General features: G+C 44.1%; 1 protein-coding gene across 1 annotated transcript; it reads right to left on the reverse strand.

The window, feature by feature from the left end:
• Positions 1-1,343: 1,343 nt before the first annotated feature.
• On the reverse strand, positions 1,344-23,309 carry MATN3 (matrilin 3). Its single transcript, XM_040623085.1, has 9 exons — positions 22,880-23,309; positions 21,308-21,369; positions 17,468-18,143; positions 14,644-14,769; positions 13,785-13,910; positions 12,252-12,377; positions 9,075-9,200; positions 6,192-6,302; positions 1,344-2,121 (listed from the first exon to the last, which is right to left on the reverse strand). The coding sequence occupies exons 1-9, from the start codon at positions 23,307-23,309 to the stop codon at positions 2,066-2,068; spliced, it is 1,839 nt and encodes a 612-aa protein (XP_040479019.1). The 3' UTR covers positions 1,344-2,065.
• Positions 23,310-23,764: the final 455 nt, after the last annotated feature.

Below are 23,764 nucleotides of genomic sequence, written 5' to 3' on the forward strand. Positions count from 1 at the left end.
CATCTTTTAATGTATATCGGATTTTCCCTTTTACCATATTCTGCAGCTACTGCTGTTTGAGTTGTATAATCTCGCTCGTACTTCATGCAGCAGCAGCGGCAGCTAATTCCCCCACCTAGTCTTTCTCCATTTCAGGCAAATAAAGTTCAAATCCTTTGAAGTGAGTATTGCCTCACCAGCACACTCAAGAATTGACAAGGGTCCCAGTGCCTTTCCCATCAAATCTAAACCCCAGCTAAAATTAGATTTTCCTTTAATAAGGAAATGTCATTACTATGGTGCCCCCATTCTAAGCAAGCTAATGTGCTTTCTGCCTCCGAGGCCATTTTATATGTCCTGTGATGTTCCTACCCTCTCCCCAATTGTGCCTAGCCAATGTACAAATCAGGTCTCCCTGAGAAATTATTTCCAAACTTAACCCCCATCCCATTCAGATAATATATTTGTTTTCAAATGTGTATCTTTTTTCAACATCAGACTATAAATTCGGAAGGTATGTTGGCACCTGTGCACAACAAGCTCCCTATACAGGGCTTATGAAACAGATCAGAATTATCTAAACCAGGGGATTCCAATCAATCGGTGACGTATAAGAGATGATTAGTTGAAACTAGTTACAGATGGTCACTCTTGAAAAATCCTCTCTTTAAATACCTTCCCCTAGTGCTTGCACGTGAGGTGTCATTTATTCCTTCTATAGCACCATTTTTCTGTGATATATTAATAGATATTACCGATTCTGTGTTGAAATAAGTTTGGAAAATAATACTGCTCTAAGTCATCTTTCAAAAATGTTGAGAAATGACAATGTATGTTTCATATAATATATACTGTCTTGATGTATTTATTTTTCATTTCTTCCTTTTAAAGTTTCTTTCTTAGATTTTTGACTGATTTTAGGTTTACATCTGTAAGTTATATTTACATTTCAGGTGCTTATATTAATGTACTTCATTATTTTATCCAAATTTAGATAATTTTGTTTGATTCCCTCTCCCATAACATTCTTGATAAAAGCCTATTTGACCTGAACTTATATTTTTAACCTTAAAGGCATGAGATTAAATTATAGGAAGAATTACAACATTGTGTCCTTTAACAAGAAATCATCATGTATTCAAAATAATTGTTAATTCAGCTTAAGGAAATATGTTAATAAATGAAATTGATATGGGTCACAAAAATGTCATGACAATAATATATATAGTAACTTTTTATTATACTAAAGACAATACAAACAAAAAAATTGAGTAGTCAAAGACTATAAGCTTTCAAGCTAAAAAAAAATACATATACCAAATATGTAAGTGAAGAAAAGTTAGGCTTAAACTTTAAAACGACAACATTAGGTTTGTTGTTACTTGTTAGAGCAATATTTATAAATACATAATTTTATTGATTGGATCCTAAAGTGAAACAGTAAAGATAATGTAGGATTCTTTTGTCCTTGGTAAAAAGTTATAATACTCTTAATTCAAAACTAAAGTCTTTAGTTACGTGTTTCTTATAATACTTCACATAGTGTTCACTTGATACGTGTGTGACAATCCCCTCATCACAGCTTTAGTAATACTCGAGCAAAACGTGAGCAAAAAACAAAGCATTAAAGAAACAGTTCTAAATTATATTCATCTCAATTCAATTATATGAACTTTTTTATGTGTACTTTGTATAATTTACACTTTCAATAATAAGACTGATTTATACTATAAATACTATTAAAAAATAGATCAAAAGTCCCCATTATAAGAAGGGCTATCTTACTAATATAAACATTTAAAAATCAAATGGCTCAATTGGTAAATAAAGAAATACTAAACTTTTCATTCTATTTCCTATGAATCATTTCACAGTCATAGCTTAGAGACACTAAAGTTTGCTCTTAAGGATATGAATGTTTAAATTTCTGTAAAAAATAATACTGATTCTTCAGAAGATCCTCATACTACTTATCCAGTAGTAATCAAGCATTTGCAATGGCAAATTATTAGCAGGAACATTGAAGTATGCAAAAATATTAAATACACCAAGCTCTCCGTATTTCCAGGTGAAAAATCTGAGTAATTCAACGATGTATTTGTCCATATTCATCTGCTTGCAACTTCCCCAAAATGTCATCAAGTGGCTGGTTGTTAAGGCCAATGCCTTTTTTTTTTTAGACATCAGAAAACATAAACACACTTTCAAACACTTCAATACAAGATAAAAGAAAATAATTACATTCTATTTTAAATTTTAAAAAAGTGAAAATATTTTCTCATCAAAACTCTAATCTAAAACTCAGATATTGTATTCTTTAGAAAGCATGTAATAAAGCAGTAGTCTTCAGAGATGATGATACAGAGCAGTTGTCTCCAAACATTTTTGCTCCTATCCCCTAAAATAATTTTTTTTTAAGATTTTATTTATTTATTTGACAGAGAGAGAGACAGCGAGAGAGGGAACACAGGCAGGACGAGTGGGAGAGGAAGAAGCAGGCTCCCAGCGCAGGAGCCTGATGTGGGGCTCGATCCCAGGAACCTGGGATCACACCCTGAGCCAAAGGCAGATGCTTAATGACTGAGCCACCCAGGCACCCCCGCAAAATAATTTGACAAATAAGTGATGTCTGTGCATATTTAAATTATATGAAAAATTTCATCATAAGTTTTATTTACAAAATATGCAATTTCTGCCATATCATGAATATTGGTTTTTTAAAAATAAAATCTAGGGGCACCTGGGTGGCTCAGTCGGTTAAGCATCTGACTGTTTCTGCTCAGGTCATGATCTCATGGGTCCTGAGATCAAGCCCTGTGTTGGGCTTTGCACTCAGCAGGGAGTCTGCTTCCCCTCTCCATCTCCCTCTGCCCCTCTCTACTGCTCATGCTGTTTCTCTCTCTCTCTCTCTCTCACTCACTCTTTCTCTCTCTGAAATAAATAAATAAATAAATAACTCTTTTTTTAAAAAAATTTTTTTAATTAAAAAATAAAATCTTAATTAGTCTTTCAAATGTATCCTATATATTAATACCATACTGAATGGATACCTATTATCCATCTTTTAAAATCAAATATTTAAAATAAAGGAATTTCTGAGATAACGTATGATTTTTGGTGCTATTGTAAATGGGATGGATTCCCTAATTTCTCTTTCTTCAGTCTTATTGTTCGTGTATAGAAATGCAACTGATTTCTGAGCATTGATTTTGTATCCCGCCACATTACTGAATTGCTCTATAACTTCTAGTAGTTTGGGGGTGGATTCCTTTGGGTTTTCCTTATAGAGTATCATGTCATCTGTGAAGAGAGACAGTTTGACTTCTTCTTTGCCGACCTAAAGGATCTATATTCTAGAAACTACAAATCACTCTTGAAAGACATTGAAGAAGACACAAAAAGATGGAAAAATATTCCATGCTCATGGATCGGAAGAATTAACATAGTTAAAATGTTACCCAGAGCAATCTACACTTTCAATGTCATCCTGATCAAAATACCAAAGACATTTTTCAAAGAACTGGAACAAACAGCCCTTAAATTTGTGTGGAACCAGAAAAGGCCCCGTATCGGCAAGGAATTGTTGAAAAGGAAAAACAAAGCTGGGGCATCACATTGCTGGATTTCAAGCTATACGAAAAAGCTGTGATCACAAAGACAGCATGGTACTGGCACAAAAACAGACACATAGACCAATGGAACAGAATAGAGAACCCAGAAATGGACCCTCGGCTCTTCGGGCAACTAATCTTTGACAAAGCAGGAAAAAACATCCAGTGGAAAAAAGACAGTCTCTTCGATAAATGGTGCTGGGAAGATTGGACAGCTACATGCAAAAGAATGAAACTTGACGACTCTCTCACACCATACACAAAGATAAACTCCAAATGGATGAAAGACCTCGATGTGAGACAGGAATCCATCAAAATCCTAGTGGGAGAACATAGCATAGCAACTCTCTTGACATCGGCCACAGCAACTTTTTCATGACACATCTCCAAAGGCAAGAGAAACAAAAAGAAAAAATGAACCTGTGGGACTTCATCAAGATAAAAAGCTTCTGCACAGCCAAGGAAACAGTTAAAAAACTAAGAGGCAGCCCACGGAATGGGAGAATATATTTGCAAATGATACTACAGATAAGACTGGTATCCAAGATCTACAAAGAACTTCTCAAACTCAATACACGAGAAACAAATAAACAAATCAAAAAATGGGCAGAAGATATGAACAGACACTTTTCCAATGATGACATACAGATGGCTAACAGACACATGAAAAAATGTTCAAAATCATTAGCCATCAGGGAAATTCAAATCAAAACCACACTGAGATACCACCTTACCCCAGTTAGAATGCCAAAAAATTGACAAGTCCAGAAACAACAATTGATGGAGAGGGTGTGGAGAAAGGGGATCCCTCTTACATTGTTGGTGGGAATGCAAGTTGGTACAGCCACTCTGGAAAACAGTGTGGAGGTCCCTTAAAAAGTTAAAAATTGAGCTACCCTATGATCCAGCAATTGCACTACTGGGTATTTACCCCAAAGATACAGACGTAGTGAAGAGAAGGGCCATATGCATCCCAATGTTCGTAGCAGCATTGTCCACAATAGCTAAATCGTGAAAGGAGCCGAGATGCCATTCAACAGATGACTGGATTAAGAAGATGTGGGAGATAATGCTAAGTGAAATAAGTCAAGCAGAGAAAGACAATTATCATATGGTTTCACTCATTTATGGAACATAAGAAGTAGGAAGATCAGTAGGAGAAGAAAGGGAAGAGAAAGGGGGAGTAAACAGAAGGGGGAATGAACCATGAGAGACTATGGACTATGAGAAACAAACTGAGGGCTTCAGGGGGAGGGGGAAATGGGATAGGCTGGTGATGGGTAGTAAGGAGGGCACGTATTGCATGGTGCACTGGGTGTTATACGCAAGTAATGAATCATGGAACTTTACATCAAAAACTAGGGATATACTGTATGGTGACTAACATAATATAATAAAAAAATATTTAAAATATAATAATAACATTAAAATAAATTAAATAAAGTAATTTGTATTTCCTTGTATTTGTTTTCCTTTCTACTTTCTCCACAGAATTTTATTCTACTTTGAATCTTGAAAATTTTTTCTTAATCACTAAGACTTCTTTGAGGTAAATTTATATAAACAACAAGTACATATACATTTATATTGAAACTGTGTTTAAATTAATTTTCTTTGACCATAAGGCCCCCAGTTTTTTTAATCATCTGGATTGAGTTATCTTTACAACTATTAGGAGCACATAAGTGATCAAACAAATAAGTTATAAATGTTGACATAAAATTACTAAAAGTAAAAGGCAAAATTTAATTGGAAAAGTGTCTCTTAATGAAATAAATTGGGGGAGTTTATGAAGCCTTGATTAAAAAACTGTTGAACTGTCCCTTTGTCTGGCTCTCTGGAGATTTTACTTTTCCAAGAAATTCACCTTAGAAGATTCTGGTTAGAGAAGAGGTATGCCTTCCTTGTGTAAAGTTAGGAGAATGGCAATGTGAAGTGAGAGATGGGAACAGAGAATGCCAACTCACCCCCTGTAGCATTTCTGGTAGGTCAATGTAAGGATTTGAAAATGGATTTTTGTAAAACTTTCTGTGCCCCCCCCATATCCCTATCACAATTTGAGTACCACTCCTCTAAGATACCTAGAAACAGTGTCGTTAACTGGAGCTAAGAAAAAATACTTTTCCTGAATTACTCCTTTAGTTAAAGAACTGATTTTGAAAGTTCCTTAGATGGTACCACGTTACATTTCGAAATCTGCTTTTGACCAGTTGGCTAGCCAGGGTGAAGTACGTGTCATCTGAGCTACTGCCTCGCTGATCCGCTAACTCCTTCCGTACACCTACAGATTCTGAACTAAGAGAGCCCATATTAAGGAATCCTAGCATAATAGCTCCATCTGTTAATAACACAATTAGCATATACTGCTATGGAAAAGCACCGGAGAAAGAAATAGACAGCTTTTAACATGTAAATATTAAATGGGCAAAACAGTCTATTAAAACATTTTAAAAGAACTCTAAAAAAATAAACACTGTATTACTACTGCTCATCTTAAAACGTAATGAATAGGGCCCTTATCCTGTGGAATGTCCTAAAATGTTTGGCTCAATTGTACTACCGAGGGTGGCTGAAAGCAGAAAAACCTTCCAGAAAGGATATGTTTGGCATTCAGTCTCTGCAGATATGAGTTGACCCTATCCTGGAATGCCAGTGTGGCTTCACATCCACAAGCATCTTCTGTGGAGATGAGTCTTCGTGCTTCTTGAATGGCTGGTGACGACAGAACACAAAATGTTATAGCTAATTAGAAATCACAGCAAATCAGGAAATCTGTAATTCAATCCTTCCATTTTTAAGACTTACCTAAATGCATTTTCCAGGAGGTAAGAGGATATAAGGGCCCACAGAAAGAGGAGAAAATACTTTGAAATATTAATGTCACAGAAGAAATTGAATTAGACGTTGGGAAACGTTTACAATCATCAAAACTGAGTGTTGATTATATGAGAGTTCATTATATTCTCTATACTTTTGTGACTGTTGGAAACTTTCTATGAGATAAAGTAAATTTTTTTCCCTAAGATTTTATTTATTTATTTGACAGAGAGAGAAACAGCCAGCAAGAGAGGGAACACAGGCAGGGGGAGTGGAAGAGGAAGAAGCAAGCTCCCAGCAGAAGAGCCTGACGTGGGGCTCAATCCCAGGACCCTGGGATCACGCCCAACAACTGAGCCACCCAGGCGCCCCAAGAGATAAAGAAAATTTTTAAAAAGTTGACTAGGGAGAAGCCAAGAATGCAGAGCTAAGATAATTAATCTTATTATGGTACTGTGTCCTTATTAAGAAATGAAAATAAAGAAAACAATTCTCTCTTTGGCCAAATATTTCAAGAATTAAAATTAGGTAATTCCTGATTTCTTATGCAAACTATTATTCTATTGAGTGGTCTGAATTGAGAGTTCTAGTTCTTACCATAAATACTTTGGAAGTAAAAATTTAGGTTTGTATCATTTAAGCAAAGAACCCAGGAGATGGGGTGCCTGGGTGTCTCAGTCGTTAAGCGTCTGCCTTTGGCTCAGGTCATGATTCCAGGGTCCTGGGATCGAGCCCCACATCGGGCTCCCTGCGGGCTCCCTGCTCAGCAGGAAGCCTGCTTTTCCCTCTCCCACTCCCCCTGCTCGTGTTCCCTCTCTTGCTGTGTCTCTCTCTGTCAAATAAATTAAATCTTTAAAAAAAAGGAACCCAGGAGAATGATAACACTAACTTCTAGTTCTTTCTGAAATACAGTGAGGCATCTATTCCTACTCACTATCATAGCCCCTAAAGTTGCCTAATAGAAATAGGAGTAACTTCCCAGGTCTGAAGACTGATGTATAATCTTCCATGGAGCAGTACCATTCACCTGAGGCCAGAGAATGGTCTTTTGCTCCTATGTTTTCTCCCACATTCTACAAAGATAGGATATAGCGCCAACGTGACCATAAATTCACTTGATTAAATATAATCTATCTACCTGTCCAAATCCTGTTGACTTTTAAGGACAGCCAGCCCAAATCAGTTAGTCAGTAGTAAGCCAGAAAGTATCTACTGAAATTAAGTACATTCCCACCATCCCTGTACAGAGCATGTAATTGGCACTTAAGATGCTTTTCCAGTGTATCTTGCCTGATAAACTAAGTTCTGTGACGGCAAGGGTTCAGTGGGATAGTCTAATAAAAACACTCCCAGAAAATTTTAAAACTGGGATGTAGCACAATTGAAAGTTGAGAGATGGACCCATTCACAATAGCTTCAAAAAGAATGGAATATTTAGGATTAAACTTAACAAAAGAAGTGTAAGACTTGTACAGTACAAACTACAAAACATTGATGTGTCTCCAGTTCCTTCCTCAAGATCTGATAGAGTACTAGGTATGTAAGAGGAGCTCCATGAAAACTTGCTGACCAAAGAAGTGAATGGCAAATGAGGTCAGGACTAACGCATCAGAAACGAGGCTGGAATCCCCGTCTTCCAGGAGAAGAAAAAAATGCCCAAGACTGATTTTTCTGAGCATTAAACCCATAGATAGGGTAACAGTACTGTGACATACTCAAATTCTAAAAGCAAGCTGTTCCCTGTTATCCTCACCTTCCCCAGGAAGCGGATCCATACTCTACTTCAACTGAAGAAGTATCTACCGAGTAACCATCAAGTGCTATGGAAGATGCTAGGATACAGTTAACATCTACTACCCTTAGGGGTTGGAGTTTACTGTCCACAGGAGGATAAACACACAAGTCTCAAATTCTGACTTTTCTCCCCAAATCTGCTTCACCCTCAGTCTTCCACACCTCAACAAAGATACCCCATCCTCCTCCCAGTTGCTCAAGTCTGAAATAGGAAAGTCATCCTCATTCCTCTCCTGCCCCGTTCCCCACATCCAGCTTACCACCAAATCCTCTTCATTCTGCCTCAGAAAGGTATCTGGAATCAGCTTGCTTCTGTCACCACTGTCATGCTCCTCACCCAACCCGGGACCATGGCAATAGCCTCCCACTGGTCCCACCCTCTGCCCTTCATCCCTCCAAGCCACACAGCAGCTAGGGTGGATGTGGAAGCAGTGAATCTGGGGGCAAAGGGAGTGACAGGGTGAAGAAGAGAGGTGACCAGGGGCAGGGAGAGAAGGGAATGGATACAGGGCTTCAGTTTGGGATGAGAACGTTCCGCAGATGGAGAGTGGGATGGTCGGCCACCATAGGAATGCACTTAACGCCACTGAACTAGATGCTTAAAAAGGGTTAAAGTGTGAAATGGGATGTTATGTGTATCTTACATCACAACAACGACAACAAAAATCCAACTTAGGAAGAGGCTGTAATTAGAAAAACAGAGAGGAAGGAATCAGGAGGGAAGAATGGCTGGGGGGAGACTTGCTTCATGTGACGACAGCTGGGAGCCTCCGGAGGACCGGGACCAGGAGGACCACTCAGACTTCAAAAGGAAAACTTCCTCCTAGAAGATGACCCATCCAAACAAAACGGGCTCAAAGGGACAGTCCTTACCTGAACACGTCTTCTTGTCTTCGTTCAGGGTGTAGCCGGCGTAACAATCGCAATGATAGGCCGCGGCCCCGTCATCCACGCACAGGTGCTGGCAACCGTGCGAGCCCAGAGCACACTTGCTGCGAACTGCCCGGGCGTGGGGCAGGAAAGAAAAGAGTCCCAGGTTACAGTGGGGAAGGAAACACCAATTTCTGGGAGAGAAAAGCTTCGGTTGGGTCGTAACAGATGCTGAGAATGAACCCTTCCGCCGTCAGCGACACAGCTCCCGCCTTTCAGTAGAAAGCCTGTCTTCCTTTCCTACATCTCACATCCCTCCAGCCCCACCTTTTCCTGCCTCCCCCCTTTCCTTCTCATTTCTTGCAGATATCTGGGGGTGCCTCATCTTCTCCTCCTGCCTGCAGTACGGGGGCCGCACTGAGTCTTGAGTATGTTCCGGAACTTACCTTGGGCCTCTCCTGATGCGTGTCAAGTGCCTCCAGATCCCCACTACACATGGATCATCTTCACCGTGACCAACAATAACATACTAGCGACCCACTTGCACGTGGAGCTAAATGTGATGCGGCACAGAAGCGTGACGCTGTGCTGACCAAGGGCCTGGCCTTGGTAGCGTGCAAAGTGGGACGGAACGCACCAGCCCCCCCACACACACAGCGGTAATAGTGGTGATGGTGAGGAGAGGCGTAGGTTTGGATAGTGGAGCGTTTATTATCCGTCACAGAAATAAATTACAAGGAGGAAGACAGTTGGCCCAAATTTGAGTGGAGGGCGAAGTGCTATGCTCGTCTCCTCCGTGTGTGGACTGGCCCAGGACAAATGAAAAGAGCAGGTCTCCTTTCATAAACCCGGGGGACACAGGTTCTTCCTCCACCCTCGCAGGGACCAACCGAGTTTGTCTGTCCCCCTCTAACTTTTCAGCGTCCCTCCACACTCAGGAAACTTCCATGGCTCACTATTGCCTATAAAAGAGCTTTGAGTGAAATGCAAGTCTCTACGTGTCTTTCTAACTCTAACACGGATATTCCCCTTCATGACTTCAGATTTTTCCAGCACAATGCCGAATAGTAGGGGATGCCTGTGTGGCTCAGTCGGTTGAGCGTCTATTGGTTTTGGCTCAGGTCATGATCTCAGGGTCATGGGATCTAGCTCCGTGTTGGGCTCTGCGCTCAGCCTGGAGTCTGCTTGAGATTCTCTCCCTTCCCTTCTCCCTCCCCCGCTGCCCCTCTCCCTGCACATATGTGCACTCTCTCTCTCTAAAATAAATAAATAAAATCTTCTTGAAAAAATGCTGAATAGTAGAATGTTTCATTTTTTCCCCTCATCCCAGCCTAGCAGCTGCTCTGCAGATAACAGCTGGTCACGCCTCCACCCCAGCCCCTGACCTGGGGCTCCACGTTTAATCTACAAGCCTTGCTACTGCCCAGCAGGGGAAAAAGCAGGCCGCTGGAGATGTGACCCATGGTATGTACCCCAGCGTCAGAACAGTATCCATTATTACTTCAAAATATAGAAATACTGCTCCGCATTGGGCTCCATAAATATACTTTTTTCTAACCTTCTAACTTTCCACTATCTGGTCATGCCCTTCTTCCACCTTTGCTGTCCTGTGATGGCAACCACGCATGGCAACCATGAAACGTTACGGCCTGCACGTGACCGCATGTGTGACCACCAAAGCAAGCGCCTGGGTTCAAATCCTCGCTCTGCAACTTACTAGCTGTGTGACCATGGGCAAGTTACTTAACCCGTCTGGGCCTCAGCTTCCTCATAAAGGTGCTGTGAGCAATAAATGTGTGACTGTGTGTGAAATGCCTAGAACCACATATGGCATACAGTAGGCACTGAAGAACATTGGCTATTGTGACCTGGAAGTATGGCCTGGAATAGTCTGCCTTAACTGAGCAGTTTTTTTACTTTTTTTAAAATAAAATAATCCCACTTTGTTCCATAACATCTATTAGTTTAAATGTAAATTTGTGTTAGTGTCCTTTTTCAAGGTCTTCAATGTCCCTGGCTGTGTAAGGAACCAAGCGGAATACCTATAACCAGTTTGAGAAGCGCAGCCATGAGGCCTCTCTCCACCCCAGTGACTTAGTCCTACCCCCTGAGCAAACCAACACAAGCCACTCCCCTTGGCCATCTGGCTCTCCAGTCCTCCGTCTAAACCTTCACCATCCTCAAGGCCCACCTGCTGCCCTACACGCTCCGTGCCCTTCCCCAGACAGCCCGCCTCCCCCGCTGCCACAGCCCTCCATTACTGTCTGTCCCTCTCCCCGGCTAGTCTCTGCTTCCTCTTTGTGCCCAGCCTGTAAATTGCTCAGAGGCAGAAAATGTACATCCCCACAGGGCTTTGCACAGTCCTGGGAACAAAATAGGTGCTCAGTACCCTTTAATTGATTTCTTTCTTTTCTTTTTAAGGGCATGGGTCATGTGCCATTTCCCTTAGCCTCTCTTGAAAAGGTCACATAATATCTCTCCTCAAGGGACAGGAGCACATACATAAAAATCTAAAAAAAGTTTGAATGCGCCAAAATTAAACACCGCCTTGAGAGGCAGGAATTTCTCTCAGAAGTGTTTTTACATTATAAATGCCACCCTGTTCTGCCAGTGAGTTTAAATCAAATTAATGAGGATTCGCCAAGTCATAAGGCTCAGATTCACAGAAGATTCATCATCTAGAAACCGTCAGGGAACAACTTACTTCAAATTTACTGGAAGATCTGTGTGGGTCTAATTCAGTCATTGACAAAGTCTCCTTTACTAAAACAATCCAGCTTTAAGATTAACACTACAGAAAAGTTCCAGGGCAAGTTTTCATTGGAAAAAGATCAGTTCAGCCTATCACACCAAGTAGTTACTGTCCAACTGACTTCCTCTAAAGTTCCCATTTACTTTACAAGTCCCCAGTGTACAGAGCTATAAAATTTTCCTGGATAAGCATCCTACATTCAATTAGCTTTTCTCATATCCCTCACTCCCTACCCATTTCTGAAATGAGCTATATTTCTGAAATTGAGCTATATATAGCAATGTGTGTCTTGATCTATAAGCAGGATAGAAGGTCTAGAGACTGATTCATTAAAATATCTTCAAGAATCTCTTGCTGTGTGAATTGCAAGTTGGTTTCACTGCCATAGAAAGAGCCAGCTATGAAAGAATTTGTTGAGTGGACCTTACCTGAACATGTTTTATTATCTGCATTCAAAGTATAACCCTCGTAGCATTCACAGTGATGGGACCCATCTCCGTCATTCACACAAATGTGCTGACAGCCATGTGTACCAAAGGCACATTGGTCTTGAGCTGCCAAAGAAAAGTCCAGGAGAAAATAAATTAAAAGTGGAGAAGTCTTTTATTACCCATATATAGAAATCTTCTTACCTGCGGCTAGAAATATGTAAGAAGCAAACCTATTGGAACCTTCCACAGCCATCTGTACTATTGGCTCGTACCAGAAGTTAGCGGAGTTTAACAAAATCCTACACACAGTCAGTCCTTAGTCTTTTTTTCCCAACTGCTTTTTCAAAATCATCCAGACTGAGTTTTTATAATCTAAGTATCTCATAAATGCTTAACAAATAAACAAATAAATACTAAAGCATTCCTTTTAGTTTATAGTATTTACGCTGAATCAGAGGGATACCAACGATGTGGCTAATTACACTAGATTCAGAAAGACGTCGAATTTAAGTTTGAAGAAACTATAATTCAGCCCTCCCCTGTTCTAAGGAAAGAAGCTGAACCTGAAGGAGACCAGCTGACTCAGCACAACATCAGAACTCAAGACCCAAACTGTCACTCCAAGCACTTTCCTATACATGGACATGATAATTTTTTTGTCTTTAAACTTTTCATTTTGAAATCATTGCAGGCATATGGAAAAGTTCCAAAAATAGCACAAAAAGTTCTGTACTTCACCCCATTTCCCCAAATGTTAACATCCCATATAACCATAGCACACTTATCAAAACCGGGAAATTTAACGCTGACACAATGCTATTAACCAATCCACAGATCTTAGTAAAATGTTGCCATTTGTTCTACCACAATGTCCTTTTTCGGTCCAGGATCCAATCCAGAATCCACACTACATTTCATTGTCACATGTCCTTAGTCTCCTCCTCTCTGGGACGTTTCCTCCATCTTTGTCTTTCATGACCTTGACAGCTTTGAAAAGCCCTGGAAAATTACTTTGTAGAATGTCTCTCAGTTTGGGTTTGTTTGAAGTGTCCTCATGATGCTGAATTTTTAACGAAGACAACAGAAGTGCTATTGTGCCCTCAGGACATTCTGTCAGGAGGTGCATGACGTCACTGCGGGTCATTACTGGTGGGGTTCCCTCGGATCACTTGGTGGAAGTGGTGTCTGCCAGGTCTCTCCACTATGAAGTAACTGTTTATCCCGTTGCAGGTAATAAGTATCTTGTGGAGCGGTCTTTGATTTTAACTTTCTAAGCTGTCTCTGGGGCTTGGAAAGCACCGCCAGGGCTGGCTACAGAGAAGGAAACGAACAACACACCCACATATGGGGGCCTTGATACGCACATACCTGCTGCCACTTCTGACTTTTCTAATAAGACTCAGAAATGGGAAAGGCCCAAGAGAGAGAAACCAACCGAGGGCCTTGTCAGTGCGCCCTACCCCTCCAACACCGGCTAGGGAGGTACGCAGACGGGGAGGTAGCAGAAGGAAAGCCTCCTCCCCCGCTTACCTGAACACGTCTTCTTGTCTTCGTTCAGGGTGTAACCTTCGTAGCACTCACAATGGTAAGAGCCAGTTCTGTCGTTCACACAGATGTGTTCACACCCATGAGTGTTCAGAGCACACTTATCGATAGCTATCAAAAGACCATCAGAACAAAAGTAAACACACGGAAAACACGGTAAATTAGTTATGAGCCAACACACACACACACTGAAACGGGGGGTGGCCTAGCACAGCAGAAAGGCCACAGGACAGGAGGTTGGAAACTGATTTCTGTGCTGGCTCCTTCACTAACAGACCCCAAGACATGGGTAAGTCGTCTTCCTTCCCCGGGTCTCAAGTTCATCATCTATAAAATGAGTAGGTTGAATTAAATGACCTCTAAGTTTCCTTCCTCCCAAGAGCTTTTTTCAAGGATGTTTTATAAAAAATGGACCTAGTTCCCACCTCATTGATTATATGTGAGTATCCATATACCAGATGAATGAGAACCTCTCTAAAGCTTCTTCTGTGTCTAAAGTCACGGAGCGGCTCTGGTCACAGAGACAAAGGGGCGGCTTGTATTTAATTAAGTAAAATCCAGAAAAAGTTCCAAAATCCTCAAAAGGACCAAGAGTTCTGGCCCCCTTCCGGACTAACCCATTTCCCTACTAACCCTTTTCTTGAAAACTAATTATACGCACTATAAAGAAGCTGATTTATGTCTTACCTCACTCTTCTCCAACAATTTTGGAGGAAAAACACTAATAAGCCACCGTGAACCAACCCCAAGGCAGTTAGGAGAAAAGCATAAGGCCAGTCCCACGCCTGGAGAGTAGGGCCCCAGCTAAGTCCCAGCCAGGCACGCTCCCCGAAGCAGGCCTCACCTGAACACGTCTTCATGTCGGCGTTCAAGGAGTACCCTTGGCTACACTCACAGTGGTGCTTGCCTTCCCCGTCACTGACACACACGTGCTGGCACTGGTGTATGCCAAGCGCACACGGGTCCAGGGCTACACAGCAGAAGCGTACAACCGTCAGTATCCACACATAAGAGACGTTCCAGATGCTTGTTTCACGTCAAAGGCATCACCCTCTGGTTCCTTCTCAATGAGAGCTCGCTACAAAAACTGGCTACTGGTTTTCTGCCTCTGGCTTATTGGAAATACCACTCTTACAGGAATAATGTTACTAATTTAAAATTACAGGTTTCATTGGCAGCTTTCTCAAAGAGAAAGGAAACTTTGCATTTGGAGCGGAAGCCAAACACTTACCCGGGTCAGACAATTTGGTATTTTATTCAGTCCATCCACCTAGCCCGGGAAAAAGACTTTTACTTCCCAACTGCAAGAAACAGGGAGAACTACAATGCACTTCTGGAAGGTCTATGAGCTAGGTGTCCTGTTGCAGCCAGAATCTGCTTTCCAAGGCCTCTAGAGTCCGTGTCAAAACAGAATTCACACGCTGGCCTGCCCCTCGGCCTGGAACTCACTCACTCTTGGGCGGCAGTACATATTTGAACATGCGAACGGCGGAGGGCAAGGCAGGTAACCGCCTTCTGAATGAGCAGCGTGGATGCGTGAGCCTAAACGTACACGTCTGTGACTTCGGGGCCTCTACTATCTGCGAGGAGAATGGACTCACACGCTAGATGCAAGCAGGTAAAAAGAAAAGGAAGAAAAGAATAAACGAGATTACGTCAGCTAAGCCACATCCCCGATTTTCACTCCTGGAGGTGTTTATATCTCGTTGGATTTTTTTCCTAGTGACATGTTTTGAAAGAAGAATCAATGAATTTAGTCATTGCTGAGAAACCAAGGAGGCCTTTTGGAGGAGGCTGGCACCCCAGGCAGGTAACCCGGCCTCGACTGCTCTGGCAACAGGTCAAGGCTAATATTTTCCCAAGAAGGGCCTTTTCATGCAATGATCTTTCCAACCCGTTGACTACAACAAGCTGCCCCTCAGTCTTTTTTCCATAGAGAGGACATTTTTCCCCCAGAACAAGCAGGTCTTTTGTACCAGAAGGAAAAGATTGCCACTCACCACTTGCTACTTTATGGCCTTCACGCCCAACCCCAGGTGCTAGCTTTGAGACCCAACTCTGCCACAGACCAACGTCTTTATGGAAAAGCTCTCACCCACAAGCACACGGGGGTTTTCCTGGGAGAAAGAAAGCCATGTTCTTTTGAGAAACCAATGAATGCCAAGTGGATGCCACCAAAGCCAAGGACAGCTTGTGAAGGCCCAGTGTCCTGGGAAAGGAAAGACAAGGGGCCACCGGCCAGGTCTGGCCGAGTTGAGGCCAAACTTTGCTCCAGACCAAGACTTCATCTCCCATTTCCTGACAAACTGGGGTGATTGCTGAGTCCCACATTAATTTTGATATAAAGTCTCCTTGAAATTTGCAAATTATAATTACTGATTCACTTGTCTGTCTCATCACCACCGCCAGACTATTGCTTGAGAGTAGGGAGGGAATACCTTTATCTTTGTATCATCAGTGATCAATTAATGCGTATCGAATAAAGGGATGAGGAAGAGGTTACACAGCAAAAGGTATCTACATTTTAAAATTCACCTGAACTAGAAATTTGCCCACACCTGTTTCAGATATTCCACAGAGGGCTTTGAAAGACTATATCACTAAATAATACCCATGACTATGGGTAGATAAAGACAAAACATAGATAGATACAAATTAAAAAAGAAACTTGAGCACCTGGGTGGCTCAGTCAGTTAAGCATCTGCCTTCGGCTCAGGTCATGATCCCAGGGTCCTGGGATCAAATCCCGCATCAGGCTCCCTGCCCAGCAGGGAGTCTGCTTCTCCCTCTCCCTCTGCCCCCTGCTTGTGCTGGCTTGCTCTCTCTCTCTCTCAAATAAATAAATAAAATATTAAAAAAAAAAAAGAAAAAAAGAAACTTAAAAATAAGAAAGCATGAGCTTCACATATTCATAATTCTGATCAGTGACTAAGAATAAAGCCCCGCCTTAAAAGAGTTCATATTCATGGATTTGACTGATTCATGCTAAAAATTCCGATTAAATTAGCATGCTCAGATTCAAACTCCATCCTAAAGGAAAAAAGAAGGACAGTAACAATCTTTTTTTTTTAATCTGTTTCTTGCTATCTCACAAGCAAACTGAAATCTCAGTCCCTCCACAAAGAATAATCAGACGAAGAGCAGAATCTGAAGACTAGAGGATCTAGAGAATAAGCAAAGCCTGGCCTGACAGTTACACTGGAATGCCAGGGACCCTTCCCCGGGCAGACAGATGCTGCTCCCCGTCTTCTGCGGGAAAACAAGCAGAGTTCTGTTAAAGCCAGAGAGGCGAAAGCTGAAGAAAACGTCTGGGGAAAATGGACTTGTGGGCAGAGGGGAGAAAAGATGTGTCTTGACTTTTTTATTTTTATTTTTTTCTGACCCCATCAGGGAACAGCAGGATCATTTATCCTGGATATTTCCAGAACTTCACATTTCTAATGCAAACATGAAGACTTTTATGAGCAAACCAAGTTATATATAAAGCAACTCTATATTACTAAACCAACGAAGTGTGTTTAAGTTGGTAAAAAATTCAAGAAAGGCACTGCTTATATTTCAGTTTTCCATAAAGTTTCTACCAAAAAATAAGAAGAAGAAGAAAAAGAATACATCTCTTTCTTTGAATACACAATATCTGAATTTTCTAGTTGGGACCAAAAACTTACCGCAAAAGGTTTCCTGGAATCTAGAGGAAAGTTTCTCAATGACCCCATAGGTCTCCACGTAGAAAACATGCTCGTCTAGGGGCTCACTGGCAATCATCTTGAGGGACTCCATGTCTGCCCGGTCCACACCCACGGCATAGAGTTCAATACCAGACGCCCGGGCCCGAGCTGCCACCTCATTCACCTGGTCCTGGGGCCTCCCGTCTGTCACAATGATGGCCACCTTAGGGATGTTGGAAGTGGGTCCCCGAGCTCCTGCCTCCACCGTGAAGGCCTCATCCATCGCTGTCTGGATAGCCAGGCCCGACATGGTGCCTGTAGACAAGGGTGTGATCCGGGCCACAGCCTGTTTCAGAGACTGCTTATCTGAGTGGGTCTGGAGATGGAACTCAATCTTCACGGTGCTAGCATAGTTCACCACTGCCACCCGTGTCTCCGCCGCCCCAATGTCCAGAGTGTCAATTATCTGGGAGACGAAGGTTTTCACCTTGGTGAACTCCAGGGGCCGCACACTACGAGAACTATCGATGATAAACACCAAATCCAAGGGCCTGCTCTTGCAAACACCTGCAAAGAAGGGTGTGGGGAACAGGCATGGCTGAGCAATGATGTGATTCCAATCAGAAATGGGGCAATCCTCACACCCAGAGAGCCCTGGGGTTGGGGGCCCCACTGTCTGCTATCTTCCCCCAAGACCATCATCCTTGCTTTGGATGCTGAAAGCACCAAGGTCCTTCTGAATTCCCCAGTGAGAATTCACACAGAGGGGTGAAGTTTCTCCAACTATCTCACCTACAGGCTGGCTGAACCCCAAACTTTCACCTAGAACCCCATCCCTCTGTTTCAGATATTGCTCCCAAGGTTCCTCTTGACTCCCAGAAATGAATGGTGTTGAGACCTCTCTTGGGCACCTCGGTCATGGGACAATGGAACAGTGGCAATGGCACAGTGGCCCCGAACAGTGTGAAAGGTAAACTCGCAGCCCTGCCCAGGCCTCACAGACACCTCAGGCAATGGCAGAGTTCGAGGCAAGCACTCTGGTGCTTTTCTGAAAGCTTCCTTCTTCTACTCCCCCACCAATGGGGTAAAAACTGCCTAGAGTAACCTTAAGTGCCCCCTCCTTCTCATCATTCATCAAGTTTAGTGAACTTTGGGGCCCTGCGAGCCTGAGATACTTAAAAGTGAGAAGAGACATGACACCCTGATCCACACCTGTTGTGCTTCCAGCTCTGTGCGTGTGTCTGGTTTTCAGGAGTGGAGACGTCCACTGGTATCTACCCTCCGCCCCCACCAAACTCTCGCAGTCACCCCTTTCATTTTTTTCATTCACCAAATACTTTTGGGGGGACCTACCATTTATTTAGCCCTGGGGCTACAGAAGCAAAGAAGCTTCTATCTTTCCTACTCAAAAGTACTGAGCACCGGGGCCCCTGGGTGATGCAGTAGGTTAAGCCTCTGACTCTTGGTTTCAGCTCGCCACCCGCTGGCCCTGTGCTCAACCGCAGTCAGCTTGAGATTCTCTCTCCCTCTCCCTCCGCCCCTCCCTCTTTCTCTTTTTCTCTAAAATACATAAATAAATCTTAAAAAAAAAAAAAAGAGTACCAAGCACCTTGAAATAACACCACACATCTTTGGGGCGCCTGGGTGTCTCAGTCAGTTAAGGGTCTGCTTTCATGATCCTGGGGTCCTGGGATGGAGCCCTGCATCAGGCTCCCTGCTGGGGGAGGGGCCTACTTTTCCCTCTCCTTCCGTCCCTCCCCCCAGCTCGTGCTCTCTCACTCACTCTCTCTCTCTCTCACTCAAATAAATAAAATCTTTTTTAAAAACTATTTTATTGATTTATTTGAGAGAGAGCGCGCAAGAGCACAAGCGTGGGGGAGGGGCAGAGGGAGAAGCAGGCTCCCCACTGAGCAGGGAGCCCCATGCAGGGCTCCATCCCAGGACCCCGGGTTCATGACCCGAGCCAAAGGCAGACGCTTAACCGACTGAGCCACCCAGGCACTCCTAAATAAAATCTTAAAAAAAAAAAAAAAAGAACCCACAAAACCACACATCTTTATTTTTGTCTCTTCTTTCTTCCCCTCTTCCCCCAATCTTGTTCTAAACTCTCTCTCCTAGCCACCAAAATCAAGTCCAAAAGTCAGAACTGGCTGAGCAGAGAGCCAGTTATTAAACATCTTTTTCAAGCCATTCTTCCTCCTCTACACACACACACCTCATCGTACACACCAAGTCCTGAATGGAAATGTAACTGGGGCTTGGGCATGAGGCATCAACCAGGGTTCTCTCCTTTCCTAACAAGGGGGCTGAAGGTGACACCACTGTAAGAAGGCAACTTACTCAGTGACTAAGGGGAAAAAATGGATTCCAAACAAATTCCTCTGCAAGACAGTTTGTGACAGAGAAAGCCCTATCTGGAACAGGAGTGATGCCCATTTTTCTTCTAAAAATGGGAAATTATCTTCTTGGTTTTATCCTGCTTCCTGGAGGTATTCAATTCAGAAAATAAATCAGACATTACTTTCAATAACGTTTTAGAGATCATAGGACACAAAACTGACAACCCTGTGAAGTTAGAGGTGCCAAGGTTGTTTTTATACCCATTTTACAGGTGAGAAGCCTGAGGTTCTGGAAGGTGTGTGAGCCAGAAAACAGCAGGTCATGGATGGGATTCCATGGTTCCTGACTCCCAGCCTAAAGGGGCTTTTCACTGAATGGCTGCCTCTCTCCAAGGCAATATTTTCCACCAAAAAAAAAAAAAAAAAAAATCAACATTATTTCATGTACCTAGCAAACATCCTTCATGTTGACTTTGAGCCCCCACCCTGAAATATGCTGTATGTCATGTATTTAGTTAAGTCAAAAGGAATTAAGTCTTTTTTTTTTTTAAACAACTCCTGAATTTCATTTCATCCCTTGATTACCATGCATCAGGAGCAAAGAAGAATCCTTTGAAAATCCTTCCTGGACATGGATGTAGGTATTTTTACATAATTACAATAAAACGAAAAATACATGGTGATATGAAATTCATATTTGACAACGATTTCCCTAACACCCAAATCTTGTCCTGACTAATGTCAAGGTTATGTTCTTATGGTAAATGTGCATGAGTCCCTCCTTCTCCCACGGAATCCTTTATGGGAGGTTACAGGGGGTGTGGTGGGCAGAATAAAGCTCCTTCGCCCCCCAAAATATTCATGTCCGAATCCCTGGAACCTGTAAGTATGTTACTTTATGTGGCCAAAAAAAAAAAAAAGACTTTGCAGATGGATTAAGTTAATGACCTTGAGATGGGGAGTTTATCCTGGATTTTGGTGTGGGTTCAATGTAATTACGGAGCCCCTAAAAGTGGAAAAGAGAGAGGCAGGAGAGATCACAGTGATGAGATGTTAAGAAGGACCCAACCTGCCTTTGGTGGCTTTGAAAACAGGGAAAAGGCCATGAGTCAAGGAGTGAAGGTAAGCTCTACATGTTGAACCAGGCAAGGTAACAGTCTCCCCTAGATCTTTCCCAAAGGAGCACAGCCCTGCTGACACAATTTAACCCTTTGAGACTAGTGTTGGACTTCTGGTCTACAGAACTCTTAGATAATAAGTCCGTACTGTTTTTAAGTCACTGAGTTTGTACTACTTTGTTACCGAAGCAATACAAAACTAATACGGGGGCTCAACTCAGATGGCAGGGAATTCTGTGAGCATCTGGTTACTCCCTGATTTGGACCCCCTCTGCAACATCACTGTTTTTGAATCTCACTCGCCTTTACTAGACAGCAGACCTTTGATTCTCAGAAACCAGGAAAGTGAGGATCTGAATTTCCTAAAAGATTTCCATACTTACAATTTTGCTGATTTTTGATAGTCCTGCCAGAAATAAAAGCCCATAGCAAAGTACAGCAATTTCTGGTTGCAAAAAGGAGGGAATTTGGGAAAGGGTGAAATGTGATGTTTATGAAAGGATTATCATTCAAGATCAGTTTGGATTCCAAGTAATGCAGGGCCAGTGCTGCTTTGGGGGAACAGGAATCCCTCCTCCCTCTCCCAGTCCCATCCCCAAGGGAGGTGGGTCAGGCTGAGAGGCAAGGTTACCTTTTAGAAGAAAGGCTTCCCTACACTCCCCAAACTGCCCCCCTCCTCCCAGCCCAGAGCAAAGCAGGCTACCAGCTGAATTTAACCCTTGTGAACCCTGGTACTCCCTGGCTCAAAGACAATGCTGTCAACATTTCAAATCCAGCCCATTGGGGCTGATGCAGGAAAGAATCCTTTGTGCTCTTTCCCAACATTATCCAGAAAGGTGCAGAAGGGGATAGACCAAACAAACCAACCTGAGGCATGAATGAGACTGGAGACTCAGAAAATGGTTTGGTGCAGCTTCTCTTCAGCAAGACTGAAACTGGACATTTTGGTAATGAAGATAAAATTTTATGTAAACCCCCTTTAAGAGCGTGGTAGATTGTAGCAGTGGAAAGATCCTTATGTGGGATTTTGGAGCCCTGAATTCTATTCTGAGCTCTGGCACTGATTTGCGGGGTCATTTGATAAGCCTCGGTTTATATGCTTTTAGGGGTTGTGTCAGGTGATCTTCCAGCTCTGCTACTCTAGGAACCTGTGCCAGAGGAACCAACTACTGACCAAACAGGGCAATGGAAAATTGTTTGTCAAAGACCCAGTGTCTTGGGTGTTTGAAGATCCAAGAGAGTACAGGTTGGGACTGGGACCCAGTCAGTTCAAGCAGAACACCTGGTCAGGGGCAGAAGAAGAGGTGGAGACCAGGATGGTTACAGGAGAGGTCTGGGGCCATCCAGGGCGCCCATCAGGTTTCCTTCTTGGCCTCCACCTCCACTCCCTGGTGTGGATTCCGTTCAGAATTCCGCTCCAGATCCTAGATTGGACTGAGACAGCTTGAAGGCTGTGGCTGGGGGAGGGAGGGTCACACTCTGATCTGGGGCTATAGATGAAGTGATTTCCAGAGAACTAAAGGCAGAATCTCAGGAAGGGTTTGCTCAGCTGCACAGAGGTAGGTAGGGGCTGGCACAGAGCGCTGGGAGGCGCCCGGTGTTCGCACGCTGCCCCATCCTCCAGGCCCAAACTGCAGAGGGAAATGGCTGGAGTTTGAGCTTCAGGAGACCCAAATTCTAGTCCTATGAGTGACTTCGGGCATCTCCCTTCCCTTGTCTGGACCCGTTTCCCCCACAGGATTCATCGAGGACGGGATTCTTCTGCATTGCAGTCCGCTCAGGCTGGGATGGATGGAACACTTGGCGGCTGCGCCAAGCTTCTCCTGTTTGATGCTCCGCTTCCCCTACCACTCATCCCTCCCGCCCGGCCCTCCCCACCTCCCTCTTGCCGGCTGTCCCTCCCTGGTGCCCGCTCTTGTCCCTCCCAGGCGGGGGTCCCACTCCCAGCACCGTACCTGCGCCGCGGGCCCCGCCGGGCTGGCTGGCCCCGGAATAGGGCGCGCCAGTGGGGGCGGCCGAAGCAGGGCGGCGCCCGGGGCTGCCCCCTGGGCCCCGCGTCCCCAGCCTCCGCAAGCCCGGGCGGGCCAGGGGGCCTGGGGCGGCGGGGGTCGGCGGCAGCAGCAGCAGCAGCGGCCAGAGCAGCAGGAGCATTCCCGAGAGGTGGCGCGGCATGGCGGGCTCCGCACTCCTGCAGGTGTCGTCGTCAAAGTTCGCTCGCTCCAGCAGCCAAGGGCTTGAGCCCCGCGCCGAGGCGGCCAATTTAAAGGTCCCGCCGCCCCGCGCTCCGCCCACCCGCGGCCCCGCCCCGCGGCCCCGCCCACCGCCGGAGCGCAGGAGGAGCCGCTGGGCTCCGCGCCCGGGGCCCGCGGGAGCCTGTCCGCGCATTCCGGCGGCAGAAACGGAATGTCTGGGGCTAGCCGGCGGCGGCGCGGTGCCCGGAGTCCGGCCCGCGGAGGCCCCCGCCCGGGCTCGTCTGGGTGGGCTCGGCCGGGCGCCTCCTGGCCGCGCTCCGCCTCTCCTGAACCTTGTGCCCTGGCCTGCGAACCCCCCGGCTGCAGCCCGCCCGCCCTGCGCTCTCCTCCTGCCCTGGCAGGGCTGACCCTCCACCCCAGCCGAGGGGGCCCTGGGGTCTGCCTTCCCGCTCCTGCCAGCGCTGCCTGCGGCGAGGTTTCATCTCGCTCCTCTCACTGCATTCCTTTCCCCAGCCAAGTAACCCAAGTTTTGCTGTGGGCTCTCAGTAAAAGAAAAAAAAAAGCCTCATAGCTTCTAGCAGCATGAATAGAAATGCTTTCCTCCCAGCTTCAAACATCCATAAACATTTGAACTTATATTACCAGGAA

The sequence above is a fragment of the Ursus maritimus genome, unplaced genomic scaffold, assembly GCF_017311325.1.
Source record: "Ursus maritimus isolate PB19 unplaced genomic scaffold, ASM1731132v1 scaffold_6, whole genome shotgun sequence".
Classification (NCBI taxonomy): domain Eukaryota; kingdom Metazoa; phylum Chordata; class Mammalia; order Carnivora; family Ursidae; genus Ursus; species Ursus maritimus.

Bases quoted from the DNA above. Each gene is read 5' to 3' on its own strand.
- MATN3 (XM_040623085.1), bottom strand. From the start codon at position 23,309: ATGCGCGGACAGGCTCCCGCGGGCCCCGGGCGCGGAGCCCAGCGGCTC. The intron at 21,370-22,879 runs GTACGGTGCTGG...TTTTGCAACCAG, and splicing joins CGGCGGGGCCCGCGGCGCAG to AAATTGCTGTACTTTGCTAT. The intron at 18,144-21,307 runs GTAAGTATGGAA...GGAAGATAGCAG, and splicing joins TATCAAAAATCAGCAAAATT to ACAGTGGGGCCCCCAACCCC.